The sequence below is a fragment of the Abrus precatorius genome, unplaced genomic scaffold (assembly GCF_003935025.1).
Source record: "Abrus precatorius isolate BTA unplaced genomic scaffold, Abrus_2018 Scaffold4, whole genome shotgun sequence".
Taxonomy (NCBI): domain Eukaryota; kingdom Viridiplantae; phylum Streptophyta; class Magnoliopsida; order Fabales; family Fabaceae; genus Abrus; species Abrus precatorius.
In genome coordinates, this window is record NW_020874384.1 from 8,505,752 (window position 1) to 8,528,953 (window position 23,202).

A 23,202-nucleotide genomic window follows, 5' to 3' on the forward strand; every position below is an offset into this window, starting at 1 on the left:
CATTTTTATTTAAATCAACTTAATAGTATACAAAATATGTTTATTGAATTATTATTTTCAAAATTTTTCAACTTGAAAATAATAAAAATTCTTATTATTAGGTATATTATCCATGTAACATTTTTCACAAAATACCACCTTTCATCTTTGTTTTTTTTCTATCGTATCATCCGATTATTATAACTTATATATTGTTTTTCTTATTTTCTTTTTTTTTTATGCAAAACATTATACAAATTTATTGTAAAACTAACACTTCTTTCTCTCTGTATATATATAGGAGTAGAATCTTTTTATACTAGTATAAGTCTAAAAATTCTTATATTCAATCTGAACTTTTTATTTAACTTAAATCTAACAGATTATAATTTATTACTTTACTGACAATTAAATTTAAGTTAAATGAAAAGTTCAGATTAAGTATAAAAGTTTTTAGACTTATACTAAAATTGTATACATCTTAAACCTCATTTTTTTTATTTGATAGCATCTCAAATCATGTATATTTTTTTGTTAATTGTTTAAAAAGCTAATTTCACACTTTCTAATAGAAAAAATATGTTTGACAAAGAGTTTATAATTAAGAATAATTTTAACACATTTTAATAATTAAAAATTAAGTCTACTAGATTTTAAAACAAACGAGACTTATATATGATACATTATATTTAGTTTTCTCTGAGTTATATCACCTACAACACCAATTAAAAAATAGAGCAAAATATGTGTGGGTCCAAGTATTGTTAACTTTGAATTATTTAATACATAAAAACGTTGATAAAGATTGCAAATTTTATATTTATTTTTTCATTTAAAAATCATTTGATAAAATATCAACAATTTTTTTTATAAGATTTAATAATTTTCTTTGCAAAAAGGAAAAAATAAAATTATATATATATATATTAAAGGTGGGATAAGACAACACAAGACGTGTCCAAAATTATGACACACATTAATAATTGCCATATAACAATTGTCGTTTTAGATATACAAAATAGTATTTGTATTCCTTGAGCTAGAAAATTATGTCATGTTGCCTACTAATGTGAGATTGGAAAAAGAAAAAAAAAAAAACTTATGAGACATTATAGAAAAGAAATAGAAATCTCAGTAGTCCAAGGCTATAATTTTATTTTATTTTTGGGTCCAAGATTGAAGTTCAATTGTTGTGAAAGAAATTAGACAAGGGTTCAAAAGGGATCAGAGTACGAAGCCCAAAACAGCATCGCATAAGCCTTTAAGTTCCCCTTCAAAGTATAAAATTTTTCTTGACCCCAAAAAAGTAGGGGGAAAGTTTCTCAATTTTTTAAAACCATGAATTTCTTTTTATTTATTTCCCATTTTCAATTTTATTGAGTATAAAATAATCTTAAACTTTTATAGGTATTATTCTTTAAACAGTTGCCAAAATGATCCTCCATTGTTAGAATTTCTCTCTCATTTTCATGGCTTTGAAATCTTTTTGTGATATGGTTAACTTAAAATGCTTTGTTTTTGGGTCTGGAAAACTAGCTCAAACTGCTCCCTCTAGAATTAGGCTTTTGATTTATAAGTTTAATAAAAAAATGACAAATCCCTGCCCCTAATTGACCCATGGTCTTCCTAAAAAAACAAAACATAATTTCCAAGGGACAGCTTCAGCTCTGCTAGTTGACAAACAAGATTTATGTCAAGGACCCTACTTCTATTGGAACCTAAAAAATTAATATCACATGTATATATGCATTTTAGAGAAATAATATGATTAACATCGAGTTAAGATTTTCTTTTTTACAAAAAATATTATCAATTTTGAAAAATAGAATTTTAGAAAACCTTTAACCACAACTTAAGGTAATTATTATTAACATTTCACTATTGAATTCAATGATTCCAACAAAACTAGTATTTTTATATAATAACTATAATCAAGTTATCTATTATAGTAATATACTTTCATTTGAAAAAAAGACAGCGATAAGAATAATTTGTTTATTTTATCAATTAAAAGATATAGTTTATAAACTATATTACACAATTTCAATTGCTAATCTTGTTTTAAAAATATGTAAATAATATATATTACTAAAAGATCTTAATATGATTTTTGGCTAAAGTCTAAAAAGTTTATGAGATGGTGAGTAGCTTGTGACCCTACTTAAGGTCTTGGTTATTTTCTGAACAGAGGTTATGTTAATTAAAGGAGGAGAATGCTTGTTAAGCCAGTGAGACCCGTGACATGCGCTCAATGATCCATTCTATTTACTAACATGATTTTACTTGTGATGTTTTCATTGACATAAAGTTTCAGATGTTTGTGATTAGATCCATGCATTTTGAGGAACGCGACATGTGAAGGTACAATTAATTAATCCCAACTCTTACCATTAACTAGAAAAAAAATTACAACCTAAATTAGATCGTATATTCAAATAACACGAGGGTCCTGTTGGCAAACAAATAATTAATGTCTTTATCTCATTAATAAACTTGGTTAGGTGTGCTATTATCATGGAATATTTCACTAACAAAGCAATCAAGAGAACCTTCCAAACTGTCTAATGTGCCAATTGATGGCGATTGCTACTTTTGATTGCTCATAATTAACTCATACTTGCCTTTTTTCCCAACTAGACACTCACAGAACAGGCACTTTTTTCTTATATGAAAAAAAAAATGAGAAAAATCATCAAAATATGAATTTTAAAAAAATATATATGAAAAAATAAAAAAATTTAAAAATTGTGATCGACGATTTTTTATATGCTTAGATCCAAAAATTGCCATGGTATTTTAAAATTTTCATATTCTTTTAAAAAATCGTTAATGATAATTTTTAACGCTTTAATTTTTTATATAATTTTTGGTTGTTCTATCTTTGAATTTTAGTACTTGCACTAAATGGTCATTTTTAAGTTTTTATATTTCTTTAATTTTTTTATAAAATTTCATATTTTAATATATATATTATTTTCAAATACCATGTAAAAATAATAAAAAAATAAAAAAACCCACATAGCATGCTTAAAATTAATGAGCAAGAAATTCATAAGGCAGCAGTAAAAAAAATCCGAAGTAATTTTGGGACCAAAATTTTTACAGTAAACGATTATTCCACATAGTAAAAATAAATTTGTATGGTATCGCTGCTTTTTTTCTATTTGAAAGCTTTATTTATTCGAAACAAAGACTTGGAATAAGAAAATGTAGGTTCAATTAAAGCATAAGGAAAAACAATACACGGCAAAGCAAAAGTATCTTATGAAGCATTTTTTGTTGGATCATGGTTATTGGAAAAGAAGGTACCTACCGGATTCATATATAAATCCGCAGCATACAAAATTACATAATCTTTTTGTCACCCTTCATGTCTAATTGTCTATATACTCACTTACATAAATAAGAAGGACTCTGCCACATTTTTGTTTGTCTTTTCAACTTTGTTAAATGCCCTTTGAGAAGCTAACAAAGACAATGAATTCAATTAAAGGAATCACTTACCAACTTTAAAAATGATACTTGCAAAATGAAAATCTCATCAATCAATCCATTTTATAAAAGGATCTCTTGAATTAGCTTCAAGTTATATTTAAACCTCAGAAGCTTTATTCATTTAATTTAACTTTTGAGTGCAACAAAAGAGTCTCGTATAATATACTTTTCATTTCTATGCATACACAAGATGATGAAGATTTGGAGATAAAAATTACTTGAATTGTTAAATTGAACTATGATCATTATAGAAAAAAGAAGAGCTCAGAAGTTCATCAATGAAGCATCACAATTCACTAAATGTTGACTTTTATGTATTTGGAACACCTGATTGGGCTCACTTCGCACGTGCATGGTCAATGATTCAGCAACATGAAGCTTCCTTAGTCTTTCTTTTTCCCTCCTTTCTAAGTCGCTCTTCGTTGTGTCCATAATTTACACAATTATTTCATGCAATTAGTATTAAACAAGCAGTCTAATTGGAATGACACAGTGAAAAGTCAAAAAAAATACACACAATCATTATCCTAATTCTGAGTATAATAAATAAAGCGATGCTGAAATTGATTAGTTATCATTATAGTCAGGGGAGAAAGTTTAAAATATTATAATTTCTTCCAATATGGATTTTTCCTATTGTCACTTATGTTTCTTTTTTGACATTCTCTTCCAGAAAACCAATTCTTCTCCTCCCCCCAAAGCCATATTTAGCTTTAGAGGACATTACAAAAAGAAATATCCAAGTATCCAAAGGCAATTTTCTTTTTAAAACATTTATGCTGTGCAATTGAAGTCTTGTCATACAATTTCATCCTCCTGCAAGCTTGTGTTATTATTTATTAATTGAAATAGTACCCTTAAAATCACTCATGTGGCCTAACACCATTGGTTGCTATGAACAACTCTCAAAAGTTCAATTTGGCCCACATCCTTATCATATCAATTTTGGGTTGCTCAATCTTACCCCTTCTTGGTTGTTGCAACTTCAAAATTTTTATACTTATACTCTCCTTCTATGATATGGTGTTGTCATGGGGATCCAACACAGCTAGCTAGTTTTGGATTCTTATATACCTCATATGCCCCATACCATACCATTTTGTTCACCCATTTCCTATATATTTACCACTTTCTTTCTCTAAGGCTCTCCACATAAAGATACAATGGGCAGAGCAAGTTGTTCTGTTCTTCTATCCTTTCTCATTCTTTCACTCCTTGTGGCTGAAATCCATGGAAACAAACAAGTTCAAGCTCTTAATAAACTACACAAGTCCAAGTTAAGGGGAAGTTCACAAATTGATAGGAGTGAGTTTGAGGTACAAGAGGTTGTTAATGATGAGATTGTTTATTCTCAAGAGGGCCTCAAAGAGAAAGATAGAATTGAGAGGCTTCCAGGACAACCCCTTGTGAATTTTGCTCAATATGGAGGGTATGTTACTGTGAATAAATTATATGGCCGTGCCTTTTATTATTACTTTGTTGAAGCACAACATTCTAAAGAAACACTACCACTTCTTCTTTGGCTCAATGGAGGTAAATACCAAGTACCAACTATATTAGATCTAATTTGTTGTTGTTTTCAATAGCAACATAGCCAAGGCAAACCCAAGAAATTGCATCTTGTTCATGCATTGAAGTGTTCCACACTCAAACATGAAAGCTATTTTTGTTGTTTAATTTGAAAGCCTTGTAGTGGGGATACTTTCGTTTAGTCTAAGAGTGTGTCCACTCTCATGCACATGTAAATGTTTCTTTGCCTTCTTCCTTCTATTTTAAGAGGAGACATCACTAACATGTTAACCAATATAGGCTATAGGAAATCCTACAGAATCTGCCCTATAATGCTTTCTAAATACATCTAATAAAGACGTTTCCGTCCATTATTTCCTTTTCCTTAGCAATGAATATTTCATCTGTTTTTCTTGCCAACTAATTATTTATTTTCTTGAAAGTGAAACATCAATTAATAGAAATCATAATTACACCTAATGTGCCAGCAATGCTACTTGCATGACCTTATAACCGTACGCTGTTTTTTTATTCAAAACCGCATTATTGGAGAGCTATGTTTAGTCCAATTAATGAGTTATTCTCTAGCAACTCATGTAAGAACTCAAGTTCCAAACCATACTCTAAAAAAGTTAATTTTTTTAATTATTTGCATCAACTTATATTTTTTTTGCCTGATTCTTAATTAATTGCTTTGCATGAGGTGCGTATTGTTTATACTTAGATGAGTTGTTATATAAACATTAATTTAATTAAACTGATTAAATTAATGAGCTGAACAGAAGTTAATTTTTAATGAACAGTTCTTAATATATGAATCTGGTGAGAGACGTGAGCTGTCAGTTATTTTATTTACTAATTTATATTAGAGAATAGTTCTTAAGCCTTACTACTGATTATAAGCCCAGCGTTTTAAGGGATAGCAGGTGTTCAAATCCCATATTCCAAGCATCTAGAGGATTTATGCATTTATTGTAACCCTCCTTTAAAAAATAACGAAGAACAAAAACATGAAAACAATTTACAATTATACCTATCAATTATGTACTTTAATTGTTTAATGAAACATAAATATATTCATTGGCTTGACGAAAGTGTCAACTAACTCAACTAGTAAGATCTTTAATTGTGGACCCCATCCTTTATATATATATATATATAATATTCTTTGTGATTAAATCCAATTTTTACTTTGAAATTTAAAATGAACAGTGTCCTTTTTTAGGCATGGTAATATACTTTATTCAAACTCACAGTGCCAACAAATTAAACTGTTGCATGTAGATGGCTCACTAGCGTGAATGATCAACACTTTCTATTGTCAATGCGAGTCTCATGTGGTTGTTTAGGTGGTAGGGTAACACCATGCTTTTGTGTGTGCAAGCATGAAAATAAAAAGTCAAGAAGAAAATGGATTAATTTAATTGTATATCATTGCGTTTTGTGGTTAATACATTATCATGTCACTTTTTAGGTCCCGGATGTTCCTCTCTTGCTTATGGAGCAATGCAAGAACTTGGACCTTTCAGAGTAAACAGTGATGGCAAAACACTATACAAAAATAGATATTCATGGAACAATGGTAAATATAAAAAAATCAAATTCTTTTTTTTATTTTATATTTTAAAGAAACTATTTTCCTTTACTATAACAAAAAGTTAATCGTTTTAAGTTATCTCACTAATGGCTTATTTGGATTTTGAAGTTGCAAATGTTCTGTTCCTGGAGTCACCTGTTGGAGTAGGGTTTTCTTATTCAAACAAATCTTCAGATTATGGTACCAATGGAGATAAGAAAACAGCAGCAGATAATTATTTATTTTTGGTGAATTGGTTGGAGAGATTTCCAGAATATAAGAACAGAGATTTCTATATTTCTGGAGAGAGCTATGCTGGCCATTATGTGCCTCAACTAGCACATACAATTCTCTACCATAACAAAATGGCAAATAAGGCAATCATCAACCTCAAAGGAATCTTGGTATGTGCCCTTCTCCTCCTTGCTTTACAATTAGAAATAGCAATAGAGAAACTGTTAGTAACTTGTGTGATTAGCTCTAAAATATGAATCATGGGTGCCATCTTACATTAATTATATCTTTTGTCTATTACTTCTTTTTTCTGGGTCAACTTTTTTGTTCCTTTAATGATGGTGAAGGAAGATTTTTCTGCTTAATTGGGGTTCACGAGCCTATTTGGGCCAGGACCAACCCAATTTGGCTTTTAGTGGGTCCAAGTCTAGTTAATTTATGGCTCATGAATCATGATTGTCTTATTAAATTTAAATCATGGAATTCTGGTCCATGGTCTGTGATGATGGCATTTTGATTTTAGGCCATATTGAAATGTCACTAGTGAGTAGTGACATGATTCTTCAGATGTAAGGGATTTCTTTTTAAGATTTTGTTAATTTAATACTTAGAGTTAAGGATTCAATAAGAATACTTTTTATTAAAAATATATGAGGTTAACAATTTTTCTTTTTGTTATTAGACTAAGGGCTAGTTAAATAAGTGGTCCCTTTAGCCCCGTCCCAACATGGGTGGACAAGGTGGTGAGACATTGTTGATTGGTCATTGAGAACCGAGCCATGGTTTTTTTGTTCTTATGTATACCACAATCCATCTATGATTTATTGTTTCACTTACGGAACTATAGCATTGGTTGAAAATATCATGTGGGGTGTCCAAAACAAAAATAAAGAATGCCATCAATTTCCATGTATATAGGAAGTTGTATATATTAAAATTTTTATTAAAAATTGTAATATTTATTGTCCAATACAATTAATTCTATTGAATTATGTAACTTTTAGTAAAAACTTATTATATAATAAATAACTCAATATATTTTACTTATACGAGTAACAAGCTAGTGTTTTGTTAACACAACAAAAATATTGATAATTATCATTTTTAAAAAAAGTGAGAAGGCATAATTGACACTTCTAAATTTAAATCTTATTAAAATAAGAAGAAAGAAACCAAGTCAAATTATAAAGGACTGAGATTCTTATGGTAGTTTGATGTTTAATTTATTACAAGAATAGAACAAAGCTAACATATGAGAATATGTGTCTTTTTTACGTTGTGCAGATTGGGAATGCAGTGATCAACGATGAAACTGACGCGCTAGGAATGTATGATTTTCTTGCTAGCCATGCCATCATCTCAGACCAAGCAGCTTATGATATCAACAAATCTTGTGATTACTCATCAAAGAATCAGACAAGTGAGTGCGATGCAGCTGAAAATGAAGTTGGGAATGATCTTGAATACATTGATTTATACAACATTTATGCTCCACTATGCAAGAACACCAATCTCACGGTCCTGCCCAAAAAGACCTCTGTAAGCTTCAATTTCAGTCTATTTATTTATTTATTTGTTAAATTATGGAATATTTGGTCTAAAAGATTTTAGAAAACTCATGACTCTATGAACTAGTCTACAATTGATGCCATGTTGATTTGTTTTGCAGATTGTCACTGATCCATGTAGTGAGTATTATGTGTATGCATATCTTAATAGAAAAGATGTTCAAGAGGCTCTCCATGCCAATGTTACCAACCTCAAATATGACTGGGAACCATGCAGCGATGTCATTACAAAGTGGGTTGATAGCTCTTCAACAGTTCTTCCACTTTTACATGAATTCCTCAACAATAGCCTCAGGGTTTGGATTTTCAGGTAAAATCTTCATTTTTCTCTTTATATTTAGTATTTGTTGAAACTTGCAATTAACTTTGCCTTTTCCCATATCTTCTAAATTCTAATAATTTTGGACGTGTATATTCACAAATTCTGATTATTTATCTATTGTTTGATACAGTGGTGACACAGATGGAAGGGTACCTATTACTTCAACCAAGTATTCGATTAACAAGATGAAGCTTCCCATTAAAACTGTTTGGCACCCTTGGTTTACCCGTGGAGAGGTAATTTAGAAACAGTTACTTACACATTGAATGTTCCTATTAGTTTTCCTATGTTTTTTAATTCTGGTTAATAAATGGTAAGATAATGTAATTGCCTGTTCATATAAGACAAAAACTCAACAATTGAATAGAAGAATAATCATGCTTTATAGAATGTTAGGTTGCATTTTCATAGGAACCTGTGTGTGTGTGACAGGTTGGCGGCTATACACAAGTGTACAATGGAGACCTAACATTAGCTACAGTTAGGGAAGCAGGGCATCAAGTGCCAAGTTACCAACCGGCAAGAGCTCTTTCTTTGGTCAAATATTTCTTAGAGGGCATTCCTCTTCCTGGTCCCAAAAAAAATGCCTAGTTTCTTGTAATCCTGTTTTTAATAATTATTACAGTTATGTTAAAATTTTTAAGGAAAATAAACTCAATTAAAGTTGGATTTCTTGAACTGGACTTCTGTTGGTGTTCATTGTCATGACTAGTGTAAACATTATTAAAAGCTTTCCCATATTTCACATAGGTTTTCTTCATAAAGTAGTCGAATTACTCAGCAAGGACAAGGTTAAGTAAATGCACAAAAAATTCAAATTGCTGAGATGGATGAATATAAATTACATGGAAATCGGTTTTGTACATTTGATAAGGTATGGTAACAAAGCAACCGTTGACATAGTAACATTTCGTATAAATTAGTTTATGTACAACTGACTAATAGTTAAATTTCAACACAGTCATCGTCCTCTTCATCACCTATGTCCTTGTCCCAATCCAATGAGAATGAGGAGGCTGATTTCATCAACTCTGTCAGTCCAGTGAGATCCTCTAGGTAGGTAGGATGATTGATTGCTTGGAGTATGAACTCCATTTCTCGGTTTCGATATTCTGATACAACCTGAATGGTTGCAATTTTACAAAACAAAGGGGATTATATTAGATAAGAAATTGATAATGATAGGTTTAACAAGGTCAGTAGCTATGACTGTGTAAATGGACACAAATGGGGCCAATAGCATATCCTCACACGTATATATTAAATGAGGCTGCAATCGGCCGGCCAAATGAGACAAATTATATCTACACTTCTGATGAAGAGAACTCTGATCAATATTCCATGCAAATTTTGTCGCTATATTTCCAACATAGCGCTTATTTATTTCAAGTGTTTGTTAATTCAAATCAGTAGCAGAAATAGGATCATAAATATATCTCATTAGTTGGACATAAAAATTTTGATAATTACAGCCCAAAATCCTTGCCCCGTTTGCCTAATTCTTTTTTCCAATTCCTTATTCCACTATTTCCTCTCTGTACAGATATTCTTTTACTCTTTACTGATTAGACCTAACTGATGTTAATGATACTCCACTTTACATTAAATCTATATAAGCTTGTTGAAATTTGAGAACATTCATTAAGTTTAATTAATTAACTATAATTAATCAACTATGCGTTTTATTTAACAATCAAATTTTGGGTAAAAGTTAAATATTAAATCATGTTAGCACAGTATCTAAACTTCTAAGTACATCAGGCAATGGAAAGCATACAAAGCTAACTAATTGCAGAAGCATTATCAAATAGCAATCACTATTTATCATGCAGACTTAGTACTTACTGTGTGGCTACAGGCTGTGCAGCTGGAGGAGGAGTAACCTACAAGGGTCATTTGAGAAAATTGAGAAAGGGAACCACGAATCTGATGAGGTAAAATACCAAGAGGTTGCTCAGTAGCTCCAGTGCGACTGTTAATATCACCTTCAGCAAATATCCTGAAAAGGTATAGTCAATATCTGAATTTCATGCTGGATAAATAAAGCAAAGTAGATGGGACTTCTTTGGCTCTCTATTGTAATGCCTCATAATTCTTGCACATAAAATCAATGTTTGCTGAATTACCCTTGAGGGTGATGCAAAATTGATACTAAAAGCTCAACTGCAAGGGCTGAAGCAATAGGAGCCAGCCCTGGTCGGGTCACAGTACATTGCTGGTCCAAGCTGCGGTTTGATGTTGACTGCAGAAAGCCAATACGAATTAGTTATGTGGGTTACATTAGTTCAAATATAACACAAAAGGCTGCACAGAAATTACATCAGTTGGTGCTACAACATCATTGCAGAAATAACAGCCCAATCTATGCTTTCCATTTGCATCATTTATGTGCATATCAGCAGATGAAGAATTATCAGTTTCAGCATTCAAGTTATGGGTATGACTGAAAGGACCAGCTCCATGGCGCATAACCAAGAAACTATCAAACCCTAGTGCAGCAGTAATGGTAATCTGCAAATAGAGAAAGAATAAATTTGTAAGCATGACAGTTAAAGATACCCAAAGGAGAGCAATCATAACATATGCTTCAGTTTAGAATGTGCATCACGTTTTAAGCGGTGATATAATTAGTGGCATATATGCCATTTATGAGAATAAACTAACCAACCTTGTTAGTATTGGCACAGAGAAGTGTTGGGAGCCATCGGCTTTCCCTTGTATCTGTCAGCAAAAAAACTGAGTCATGAGAATCAATCAAATTGCACAAACGTCTACAATCATCAAGCACACTATCCTGTTCCTGGCTATGTACTGGATGTCCAGGCATTGGTATGGCCATAACAACGCCTTCTGCTTCCTGGAAAAGAACAAAATCATGCAGCTATGTGAAAATTGTGATTATTGGATTTAGCATCAAGTAAAGTCTTAGGATTAATCATTTACCACTGCTGGAAATATGCGTTTAAGACTTTCAACTGCTGCTGTAGCTTTAAATTCACCACCATTAAGACAGTCATCCAAAGTGTAAAGAGACTGCCTCAATGGGTTAGACATAGCCACCCTGCCATTGTCAAGCAGAGTAATTTTTCGGACACCCCATGCCTACAAAAGCACAAGTTTTATCAGTTATCATAAATTGAAGAATTAAAATAACAATAGGATTTTCTCAATTCTCACCATAAGCATGCGCGCAACCTGGCATCCAAGTGTGCCAGCTCCGAGGAGAAGACACTTCATTGAAGATAAGGCATTCAAGTTTAGAGAAGGCAAAGCACGCCACCTCATAAGCTTTAAATTCAAATCTGCAGCAGATACTGCCAACCTGAAAAGAAAAATTAAAAATGATCGTTCAAAATAACAGAAATGTTGACAAAATAAGTAGCACCACAGGAGGGAGAGAGGGAGAGGGTGAGAGAGAAAGCAAGACGAGAGAAAAAAAACGAATGCAATAAACCTGGTTGGGTCCATGGACTGTGCAAGGCTTATACACCTAGGTGCTTTTCTCCCCTTATTTAGTTCCCATCCAACAGCACTAGGCACAGTGTCTTTCCATTCTATAAAGTTACTCCTTCAAAGTTAAAAAATCCAACAAACAAACAGAAAGATATATCAATAAGCTGTTACACAATTAATGCAGCTCTACCTGGTGGAACTGTTATTAATGCTTCACCAACAAGGGACAAACTCATGTCTGCAAAACCACGGTTCTCTCTGTAGCAGAAAAATTGAACAGACTTGAGATTCCACCTTGCAGAAATAAGTGCTAACAAGTTGCGTAGAGGCCATCCAGGATTATTTCGAAGATGACATGGGTCATAAAATCCAAAAAGGATCTGCCAATAGAATCTGGTAAATTTCATAAAGACATCTGTAGTTTCACATTCAAAAAAGCAATTTCACAAATACTACATATAATAATCATAACCAGAGTTAGATTAATACCTTGTGAGCATCGCTCTGACAAACTTCCCAGTCCTTCAGAAGCCTAACAGTAGCCCGTGAATTTGGGTCTATAGTGACTAAAAAGAATGGAACATCTGCCATGTATTCTTTTTAATTAGATAAAGCAGGCCAAGTTAAAAGGAAGCAACAGAACAGATCAATGAGATTACTTCCATATACCTGTTGTTGATTTTGAGCTACGCCACTCGTTACAGGCTGCAGAGAGGGATTCAGCCTGGTATCCCACAATACAAATAATGTTAAAAACGAAAATAATGGTATACTCTAAAACAACATGCATTGAGAATAACAAAACTCAAAGCACCTCAGCTACGCTGAACCACTGAGAAGCTGGCTTTAGATTAACCACAGTTGCAGGAGGATCAAGCATCAGAGCTGGGAAAGCAAACCAGTAGTTGAAACTCCACTTTTTCAGGTCCGCAAATGAAATAAGAACGAATCTCGAAAGCACTGAACAGTCCTCCACAGCTTTTCCAGTTAGAATGTCATCCCATATCTAATTTAACAACAACAAAAGGTAAACTCGTGTGAGACCAAAAATTTTCAATCCAATTATCTTCTCATGTATCTATATGAATCAAATGGTCTACCTTTGCTGCCTCTTTCTTCAACAGGTTATTCTTATAAAGTCCATGAAAGCTTTCAACAGTATTAGTGTTGTAAAGTATCCCAGGAACAAAGCACCTATTCCTATTTCCACGGCTAGGTTCAGGTACTAACGGTGCCTCACTCAATTCAGAAGGCAAAGACTCGGCTAAAACAGTTAAATGATTTGACACTTGAGAGTGTGAGCAAGGTGCATAGAAACCTACAATCAAGTTAGACCATTCTAAGATGAATGAAGCCAATGCATAATTCATCAAATATGGTTCACATTGCAGTTTTAAAAGTAGAAAAAATTAATTAACAATGCAATTATGCAAATCGTTTCTTAAACTGATCCCTAAAACGTTAAAAAAAAGTTAACTCTTTTGAAGCGTAAGGATTGAAGTAAAGAGAAAAACCAAATATGGGTATTGGAGAATCATCAATGCCAAGCTTGTTGAGTTTCAAAGAAGACAATCGGTGCCAGAAGCCTTCATCGACGGAGCTCTGCATCGGCGCGAATTGCAGCAAAGCCTCCATCGTTGTTTATTTCAAAGGGTAGATCTGCCACTGCTTCGGTGTGTCCCACTTCACCAATTTTGAGCAGAACCCATCTTCGTGTTCATGGGATTGAATTCAATCGGCTTCTTCAGTCAACAACACAACGTTGCTGTTGGCGTCTGTCTTCGTGATCATCAAAGGAACTTGCTCTACACGGGTCATGTGGGCTCGGTTTCATATGGGCTTTTAGTTTTTGGCATGTTCTATACTTTTATTTTATGGACTATAAAATATATGAAAATAACATTAACCCTTTTAACCCAAAAAAAAAAATAAGGACACTAATTAATTAAACAAATTTTTATTAAATTTATTTTATGATATTTTTAATTATGCACTCATATATTATACTGGAGTATGTTCTTTGTTTAAGTGAAGTAGTATAACGTTGAACTTCCCTGCCTCGTTGAATTAAGTAATAATATTAAAGCGTAATTTTAGAGGATTTTCTCTCGATGGGTTGTATTTATTTTCAATTTAAATTTCATTCACATTAAAATATTCTTTTACAATATACTCTCATATAATAATGTACAAATAGTTTTACTATTAAAGTTGTATTATAACTAAGAATTTCAATGAAAAATTTCGATAACCATACTTATGTTTTTGGGGGAGTATTATCATACTAAACCTCTTACTTTTATTATATATATGAAAATTTTCAATAAGTATTACCATACTTTTGTTTTTGGTGTAGAAGTATTATCATACTCTCATACTTGTCGACATGATAGAACACATAATTCAGAAGATTCGGTAAACTGTCTTGTTGCTGTAACAACTCTACTTTGCGGATTGCGTCACAAAATTCCAAATTTTAAGTTTTATTGATGTTTCATTAATTTTCATATAATTAAACTCTCATTGTAATTCTTGAGATATTAAGTATTGAGTAATTTATTTTCTAAAATTTTAAAATTATCACTTTAATTTTTTTATTTTTATTAAATATTTTAATCTTAAATTTATACATTGTTTTTAAATTAATAATAAAATACTAAAATAATATATAATTGATTATATAATAAAAATAATATCATATATGGTAATAATATATATTTTTATTTATATGAGATTATCATCTATCATGTATTATAGTCTCTTAGATTGTCACATACTAAGTATTTTATTTTTTATTTTTAAATTTTTTTAATTATTCATTTTTCTTTTTTTTTATTCTCCCTTATTAGGGATAAAAGTAGATCTGACTAGATCAAGCTTAGAGCCAGACTTTACATGACCTAATTTTGGCCTATATGTTATTTTCGTAGCTCAAGTCTGGCCTCTAGCCTATTATAAATTAATTTTTTAAACTTGTCATAATTTATTAGTCTATTTAATGGCTGTTATACATATAGGTATTTGAAATAGACTAAAGTCTATATCTAAAAAAAAGTTAATAGACTTATAAGCTAATATCTATAAAGGCCAATTATAAATATATGAGCTAATAGACTTATTTCTAAAAATGTCAATAATAGACTCATGAGCTAATAGATTTTATGAATTACAAACTAAATAAATTCAACAATAGGTCTCCGACCTCTAACCAAACATCAAACAATAACCAATAAGTCTAATGCAAACTTAATAAATTTAACAATATTATATAGTTATTTAACTAAAATACATCCAAAACAACATAAGTTGGAAAAAAGACATTAAATCTTGTATTGAAAAATGCTTACACATATAAGGAAAAAAAATATAAGAATTAGAAGTTTTTATCTTTGATTTTTTTTTAAATCATATTTATAACGAAGTCAATCCCACTATAAAATAGTGTTTTAATTGATTTTTCACTCAATTTAAAATGATATTTATCAATAACTCTACCTCAAGTACTAAAGATAGACTTTGATGCCATAGTTGAATAGGAATAGCCAATATATCAATAACTATCTTTGATAAAATCTTATATTTCATACTATTGTTCCTCCACCAATCCAAGATACCAAAGGAGCTACCATCTCCATAAGAAATATAAACATCCTTATCTAGATAAGCTTGTAATTCAGATTTTATTAGCGAAATTGCTTCCTTTTCACGCACAATGCTCCTAATTTGCTCAACCCAGTGACCTTCAAAGATTTAGGTTGGGTAGAAGATGAAGAATTGTTGCCAACATTATTGACTTCTGAAAGGGATGATTCCTTCAAACTAAAAGACACATACTCATCGTATAATTCGTCCAATGAATTTCAAACCTTCTATATATTCTATTGAGCAACTTCTGTAGATTTCTAAATCAAGGAAAAACATATGTCAACAATATGAAAGTTGCAACTTGGGACCTAAGACACTAACAATAACCATTAGCAGATTACACTCCTCCAATATTTATCAAACTTTGCTTTCGTTGGAGCTATCATTTCTCTTATAGAGTAATATATATCATCCATTACATTATCAATAACTTGCTTCACCTTCAAACTTATGCAAGATACAAGTTAGCATTGGGATATTCACTTCTTGAGGTTACATTAATAGCCACATCAAACACTTCTAGAGCCTTGCACATGACAAAATTTTTCTCTCCAAGTCATATAGTTCCTTTTATCTATCGACAACTTAGTTTAAAAATCATAATCAATTCAATTTAAATCAAATTTTAGTAAAACCAAAGAGAAACTACTCCTAATACAATCTGATATCTAAAAAAGATAATTCTGTAAATTTTTGCAAAATAGTCCTTATAATTTATAGAATTGCAGTTTAGTCTCTAAACTTTAGTTTATTTGCAAAAATTTCCTTTTACCAAAACTTGATGATTATAAGGTTGTCGAGCATATTTTTCCCTTGCCTCTAAGTCATTGTTCAAGGATTAATATGGTCAAAAATATTTCTTTGGTCCTACCATTCATGATTAATCATTTTAAATTTTGAAGTCTATTTATGATCAAATCATGATATTTTCTTATTTAAAGGTCTAATCTTTTAAATTCAATTCAATAACTTAGTCAATTTCATCTCTTCTCATACTCCAAAGGTCCCAAAAGTGTCTTTGAGTTAAAAAATTCATTTCTTAATTATTTTCCATTTTAAAATCATTTTTCTTTAACTCTTTTATCCAAAATCTTCAAAAATGTATTCAAAATATTATATAAATTCATAATAAATCCAAAATATCCAGAATAATAAAATCATGCATGTTGACCTTCTGAAATTTTTTTCATAATTTTTAGAATTTACTAAAATAAAAATAACGTAAAAATAAGTTCTAACTACATCAAAATCATAAATCTCTTAAAAATTTGCAAAAATTCATTTTTATGATCTACTAAAACCCAATCATGAATTTTTTACCAACGTTGGTGTATTTATGCCATAAAAGGTAACATAAAGGATTAGACATCAAAAAGCATATTTATAGCAATAGTAGATAGTTTATGACAGAAAAACGTCTGATTTTTGCAGAAAAATTTAAAAGAATGTTCAAACGGGACAATGATTTAAATAATATTAATTTTAAAAATAATTACCAAAATAAAATAAAATAAAAAGTTATTCCCTGTCTGGGACAAATTTTTGCCATGTAAGTATCTATTTCGTATTAAACTAGACAAAATCAATTTTTAATTTTTTTTATTTAATGGTTTCACCCTAAATTTGGACGAAATGCATAAAATTTGAATTACCCTTTCCCGCTCCGTGACACGTGGGCCAATGACGTAGTTTTGTTCATGAGTAAGATGAAAAGGTGATTTCGTCTCACGCAGGGACAAAAATACTTGATTAGCCCATATGTCGGCGGAGCGACGGACCCTGCACCTCCCTCTTCCCTTCTCCCCTCCACTATTTCAATTATGCAGTTCCTCCATTTTTTCCGTTCAGCGATCTAGGTGGGTATTTTGTTACCGTTTAAGCATGATTCGTGAGTGAGATTGGTAATCCATTGCAGAATCGTGTACATATCTGCTTGGTTTGCAGCGATTGAAAGTGTTTTTGGACTGAAAGGTTGAGGAGGTTGAGAGAACTGCACAGTTAACCGTGAATGGAGAAGAAAGCTAGCTAGAGGTCGCCGGAGAAACGTTGTCGCTATCTAGACAATTGGCTGGTGTCAATAGGAGCCCTCTGTCGCCGAAAATCGCTACCTCCGACGTCAAAAATTACCACTTCGGAGTCAAAAATCTACCAGTTTTTTTCATTTTTATATAATTTATTTTTATATTTTTCTTATTTTTTATAAATAAAAATATTTGTAATGTAATAAAAAATTTTATTGTGAACAAAACTTTTATAGTAAAAATAATATTAAAAATAGAAATTTTATAACTAAATTAAATTTTTAGGCTGTAAAAAAAATTTAAAGAAATATTTAGATTAAAAATGTAATTGAAATAATTTTGTTTATTTTATAAAAATTAAATAATAACCACAATTTTGTAAAATTAAATATTTCTAGTAATATTTAAAATAAAAACTAAAGTTGCATGTAGAATTATTATAGTAATTTAATGTATAAATTTAAAAACAACTAAAAATTAATTTAAAAAAATTAAATACAATAATAAATAGTTGAATAAAATTTAGAATAGGAAAATAAAAAATAATTATAAAATAGTGTATAAAACTTATAACATAAATTCTGATTTTAATTTATATTAATATAAAATTATAGTACACAATAATTTATATTAAAATTATAGTAGTAAATATTTGACTATATAAATAATTGCAACCCAAAAATATAATTGATATTAAATAGTTTTGAATAAAAAATTTTATTTATATAATTTAATTTATGATGAAACAATAAATTAGTTACAATAATATGAGATTAAATTATTATTACAGTGTTTCTTATGAAATGAGATTAAATTATTTTAAATAAATAATCTAATTTTTAATAAAATAAGAAAATTAGTTATCCAAAAGAAATATTTAGAGGGCTATAAAATAGTTGAGATAAATTATTTATAATTATCTAATTTAATTTAGGAAGAAAAAAAATTTTGAATGTTGAATATAAATTTTTAGAGTGATTGTAATTAGTTGAGGTTAATTATTGATAATTATATAATTTAATAAACGATGACCAATAAAAATAAAAAACAAACAACTTGTTAATTAGTGTTGTTATTGTATGATGAATTTTAATGATTATAGTTTTTAATTAATATAGTAATTTATTTTGATGTACTAAGTTAAAAAAAATTGTTAAATACAGGGGAAAATCCATAAAATATATATACATATTTCTAAATAAATTACCAATTTATTTAGTCAAATTTTAAAAATTGGTTATGAACTATTGTATTTGATTTTATTTGTATTTCACTAAAAAAATGTTATAAATAGATTTTGTATTTGAATAATATGATCAACTAAGAACATATTGTGGTATTATATGTGATGCTTGTTATGAAATTTTTTTGTATAATTTATATTCAATTTAAAATGTTGACCATATTATTTTTTATAGATAATTGATATTTTGTGTATATGAGTTGATAACATATTATAAGTCCTAAATAAAAATGGTTGGAAATTATCTAAACAATGAAACTAACACACACACATATATATAAATTTTTTTGTAGATGGCGTCATCTTCAGGACAAAATAGAGTTATTCATCTTGGACCAGAGGATCCTTCATTATTGCGTTTACAAAATATTCACGTGTCTGAACATAAATGGGATGGTCGGGATCATCCTATTTTGAAGGTTGGGAAGAGCCAATTTATTCCAGCTTGTTTGAATGGTGTTCCAGAGGAGATCCTTCCACATTTAGAGATTGCAGGATTTACTGGAATTGCTCACATATGTCAATTCCCATTAGACCTCCCGTTGATCATTGTATTAGTAGAGAGATAGAGGCCAAAGACACACACTTTTCACTTACCTCCAAGCGAGTGCACAATCACTTTGCAGGATATATCAGTATTGTTAGGCTTACGCATTGATGGAAGACCTGTGATAACACCTATTATAGGTAATTATGCTGATATTGGAGAGCCTAGGGATTAGACCATCACGTGATGCTTTTGTTGGTAGCTTCCTGAAGATGAGTTGGCTAGACCAACATTTTACCCATGTGACGATGCATGCACAGAATCTTTTACAGATCACCCGGTTTGCTAGGGCTTACATGTTGCGGTTGATTGGAGGTTTTATGTTGAGCGATCACTCTAGTAGTAGAGTCTCTATGAGGTACTTACTTTACTAGAGGATTTTGCTGTCACTGGTGAATATAGTTGGGGGTCTGCAATTTTAGAATTTTTGTATAGGGAGCTGTGTATGGCCACCAACATTGATCGACATGATTTAGGTGGAATGACTGCATTACTTGTCATGTGGGCACAAGATAGGTTTCCATTTCTAGCTCTTGGTAACCCCCTCACACACGAGTCCATCTTCCATATGCTACCAGGTAATATGGAACATGTATTTGTTATATATCATAACAAATGTATTAAAATTAGCTTAATTTTGTTTGCAAGTGGTTGGCAAACCAAAGGAATAGAAAAAGGAGGAAGGACATATCTTATTATAAATATAAATTTGACATGTTTAGTTGTGAAGAGATAAATCTATTATAGATAATTAGACATATCTTATAGTCATATTTCAAGCTTGTTATCATATATTCAAAGTAACCTTAATATCTGATATATTATATGTAGATAATTTGGCAATCATATTGATTTGATTAATTCATTACCACCTATATGTCATGAGGGAATGGATTTGTGAACGGATGTAGTGCCTCTGGTATGTTTTCAAGTGTGTGAGTGGCACCAACCAGATCGAGTAATGCGACAATTTGGTATGGTTCAACATATACCTCGTGCCACATACCAGCTAGATGCACTACATGACTTGACACTGCGAAGAAGACAACAGAGAATTGGCAAGAGAAGCTAAGGGATGTATTAGACATTTGGGAGAGATTGAGTCATGACTAATGACCCCGAGATTGGTCAGCTTAGTTTTAACTTTGAGTATATGAGGTGGTATAGCACTCACACCAAACGTTGGATGACAAGAGACGCAGCTGTCTCATCATTACTTGTAAGTGTACATTGTATTACATGATTGTCAGTTCCACTCATTGCATTGATATTGTTAACATACATATATATTGTTTTATAGGGTGATGGTCTTGAGAGAGCCCACTACTTGATGATTGATGGTCATGATTTTTTCACCTTTGACGAGATGCGAGACTAGTGTCAATCTATACTAGTTTTGAAGAATGATTTGAACCGCATTATGGAATCTATTTCTTCATCTGAGCCTCCGATATAGAGTGGCAATACTGAGGACCCAGTTATAGATGTCGGTCTTCCTAGAGTTAGTAAGGAAGGCCGCAGATTACAGCGTCCTGATGGAGTTTTCTACGTTCCCTCGCAATTTCCTTTCCACACACAACCTATTACTGCAGCTACATATTTCCACTCATCTCAGGCCACCCAACATCCACTGACCCCTTCCATCACCATTCATCAGTACAGAGTGTTATATCTTATACCCATCACCATTCATTACTCTGCCTCCATATGATGCAGGTATCCTAACACCACCAGCACCAGCTATTGCAGTTGATAATGAGACCTCATATGATACCTCATACAGTCATGGAATAGATTTGAATGCTGACTTTGAAGCAGTCTTAGATGTTCAACCTCCAAAGGTGCGTCGTAACCCACATCGTGAAGCCAGAGATAGGCCTAGGGAGTGCATCTTGACCCCACATCAACCCGACCAGCCGCACGAAGATAGAGATTGACTTCCTTTAGGAACTAGTGATACATAATTGTGATGTAATATATGAGATTTTGCTGTCATTCCATCTTGTGTAGCTTTATGTGATGTTTTATGAACATATTTAAACATGACTTACATATTGAACTATATGAGATATATTGCTATATCATATTGCTAAATAAGTTTTACTTCCAAGAAAATGTTGAAAACACCAAATAACATAAAACGATAGGTTTATGTAATATCCTTCAGTCAATCCTATCACTAGGTTGTGTAGAAGTACATTGACGTATATTATGACCAATTTGACGACAATTACTACATCTATGTCTACTTTGTGACTCAACCCAATCCATTTCATTTTTAATTCGAGTTGATTTTGGTCTTCCCTTACCTCTGATTCTTGATTCATCAAGCACTAGCTTCCACTCATTGTTTTGGAGAACATTACCATCATTTTTCAAGAGGGACCACTGTGATGAATATGCATTAACAACATTTTGTACCAAGTAAACATCATCAACATATTGCCAAAAGTCAATACTTACCGATGCATAGGCAACAATCAGATGTGAGCATGAAAATTGATATGCCTGAAATCTTTCACATTCACAGTATCTTCTACACAGAACAACAATCTATTTGTTACCACCCTTTTGCGTGATAGGATCAAAGGCCTCTTCAACCTCAAATTTTGTTCTTGCTATATCATATAGTCTCACTTGATGGGAAGATGCTTCCTCTTGATTTTTTTCATTTTTACCATAAGTTTAGAACAAAACCTCTTACTACCATTAAGGTCGTTCATTGCGTCCTCTCCACGTTCACAAAATATTCAACCATTAGTCCGTATGTGCATTTGACCAGAGCGATTATAGGTAAGTTTCTTGCCCCTTTCAATACCTTGTTTACTGCCTCAGACAAATTCGTGGTCATATGTCAATAACCGCGTCCATCGTTGTCATGACTCAAAGCCCATTTTTCTTTTGATATGTTATCAATTCATCTCTGTATTTCTAGTGATTCAGTGCGAAATCTTCTCAACTTCTCTTCAAATACAAGCTTTGAAGGTATATATGCTGCAATGTACATGACTTGACAATTAAAATAAATATAAAGTAAGAGGAAGCCAAATATGAATTAAATCATATTACCTAATTTTGTCAGTTGTTTCTTCAATTCAATGTTCTTGAATCTTTGATTGAAATTGCTGGCAATATAACAAATGCAATAAACATGATATGCTTTGGGAGGTTGTCATTCAATATGTGGGTTTGAAACAACACTTTTGATGCTTTGATGCCTATCAGATATTAAATATATTCCTGTCTTTGTTATTACATGCACACAAATCATTGTCAAAAATCATTCTCACGCTGATAGAGTCTCTTCTTCAACAATTGCAAACGCAAGTGGTAGGACACAATTATTTCCATCTTGTGTTGTTGCAATCAACAAGGTGTGACGATACTTACCATACAAAAATGTTCCATCTACCTAAACAATAGGTTTGCAAAAGTTGAATGCTTCCTTACATTGATGAAAACACTACAATAATCGCTTAAATACTCTAAATCTATTATCCTCTTGATGCCAACAACAAATGGTTTCATTTATGAAATTGCATGTACTTTAACCATCTTGGCAATGTAGCATATGATTCATCCCAATTACCAAATATTCTAACAATCGTCT

General features: G+C 31.3%; 2 protein-coding genes across 7 annotated transcripts; one reads left to right on the forward strand and one right to left on the reverse strand.

Annotated features, from left to right (window-relative positions):
* Window positions 1-4,436: 4,436 nt before the first annotated feature.
* LOC113864633 (serine carboxypeptidase-like 40) lies at window positions 4,437-12,333 on the forward strand. Of its 3 annotated transcripts, XM_027498580.1 has the most exons (8): window positions 4,459-5,007; window positions 6,458-6,565; window positions 6,689-6,963; window positions 8,078-8,332; window positions 8,463-8,671; window positions 8,814-8,919; window positions 9,116-9,202; window positions 10,542-12,006. In XM_027498580.1, the coding sequence occupies exons 1-8, from the start codon at window positions 4,638-4,640 to the stop codon at window positions 10,563-10,565; spliced, it is 1,434 nt and encodes a 477-aa protein (XP_027354381.1). In that variant the 5' UTR covers window positions 4,459-4,637; the 3' UTR covers window positions 10,566-12,006. The 3 variants fall into 3 exon arrangements, with proteins under 3 accessions (XP_027354380.1, XP_027354381.1, XP_027354382.1); XM_027498579.1 differs by lacking the exon at window positions 10,542-12,006 and having other exon boundaries at window positions 4,437-5,007; window positions 9,116-9,427; XM_027498581.1 differs by lacking the exon at window positions 9,116-9,202 and having other exon boundaries at window positions 10,542-12,333.
* Window positions 9,479-13,924, reverse strand: LOC113864632 (ubiquitin-like modifier-activating enzyme atg7). 4 transcript variants are annotated; one of them, XR_003504892.1, is made up of 14 exons: window positions 13,651-13,908; window positions 13,237-13,454; window positions 12,951-13,142; window positions 12,806-12,860; window positions 12,626-12,720; window positions 12,327-12,516; window positions 12,138-12,237; window positions 11,861-12,005; window positions 11,627-11,785; window positions 11,352-11,540; window positions 11,003-11,194; window positions 10,810-10,925; window positions 10,529-10,768; window positions 9,479-9,805 (listed from the first exon to the last, which is right to left on the reverse strand). XR_003504892.1 is itself a non-coding variant. In XM_027498576.1 (14 exons), the coding sequence occupies exons 1-14, from the start codon at window positions 13,769-13,771 to the stop codon at window positions 9,629-9,631; spliced, it is 2,103 nt and encodes a 700-aa protein (XP_027354377.1). In that variant the 5' UTR covers window positions 13,772-13,924; the 3' UTR covers window positions 9,480-9,628. The 4 variants fall into 4 exon arrangements, 3 of the variants coding, with proteins under 3 accessions (XP_027354377.1, XP_027354379.1, XP_027354378.1); XM_027498576.1 differs by having other exon boundaries at window positions 9,480-9,805; window positions 10,529-10,682; window positions 13,651-13,924; XM_027498578.1 differs by having other exon boundaries at window positions 9,507-9,805; window positions 10,529-10,682; window positions 11,003-11,172; window positions 11,453-11,540; window positions 13,651-13,900.
* Window positions 13,925-23,202: the final 9,278 nt, after the last annotated feature.

Bases quoted from the DNA above. Each gene is read 5' to 3' on its own strand.
- LOC113864632 (XM_027498577.1), bottom strand. From the start codon at position 13,771: ATGGAGGCTTTGCTGCAATTCGCGCCGATGCAGAGCTCCGTCGATGAA. The intron at 13,455-13,650 runs GTTTTTCTCTTT...ACTTGATTGTAG, and splicing joins TTCTCCAATACCCATATTTG to GTTTCTATGCACCTTGCTCA. The intron at 11,786-11,860 runs GTGAGAATTGAG...GTGCTTTTGTAG, and splicing joins AGGTTGCGCGCATGCTTATG to GCATGGGGTGTCCGAAAAAT.
- LOC113864633 (XM_027498579.1), top strand. From the start codon at position 4,638: ATGGGCAGAGCAAGTTGTTCTGTTCTTCTATCCTTTCTCATTCTTTCA. The intron at 5,008-6,457 runs GTAAATACCAAG...GTCACTTTTTAG, and splicing joins TCTTCTTTGGCTCAATGGAG to GTCCCGGATGTTCCTCTCTT. The intron at 6,566-6,688 runs GTAAATATAAAA...TGGATTTTGAAG, and splicing joins TAGATATTCATGGAACAATG to TTGCAAATGTTCTGTTCCTG.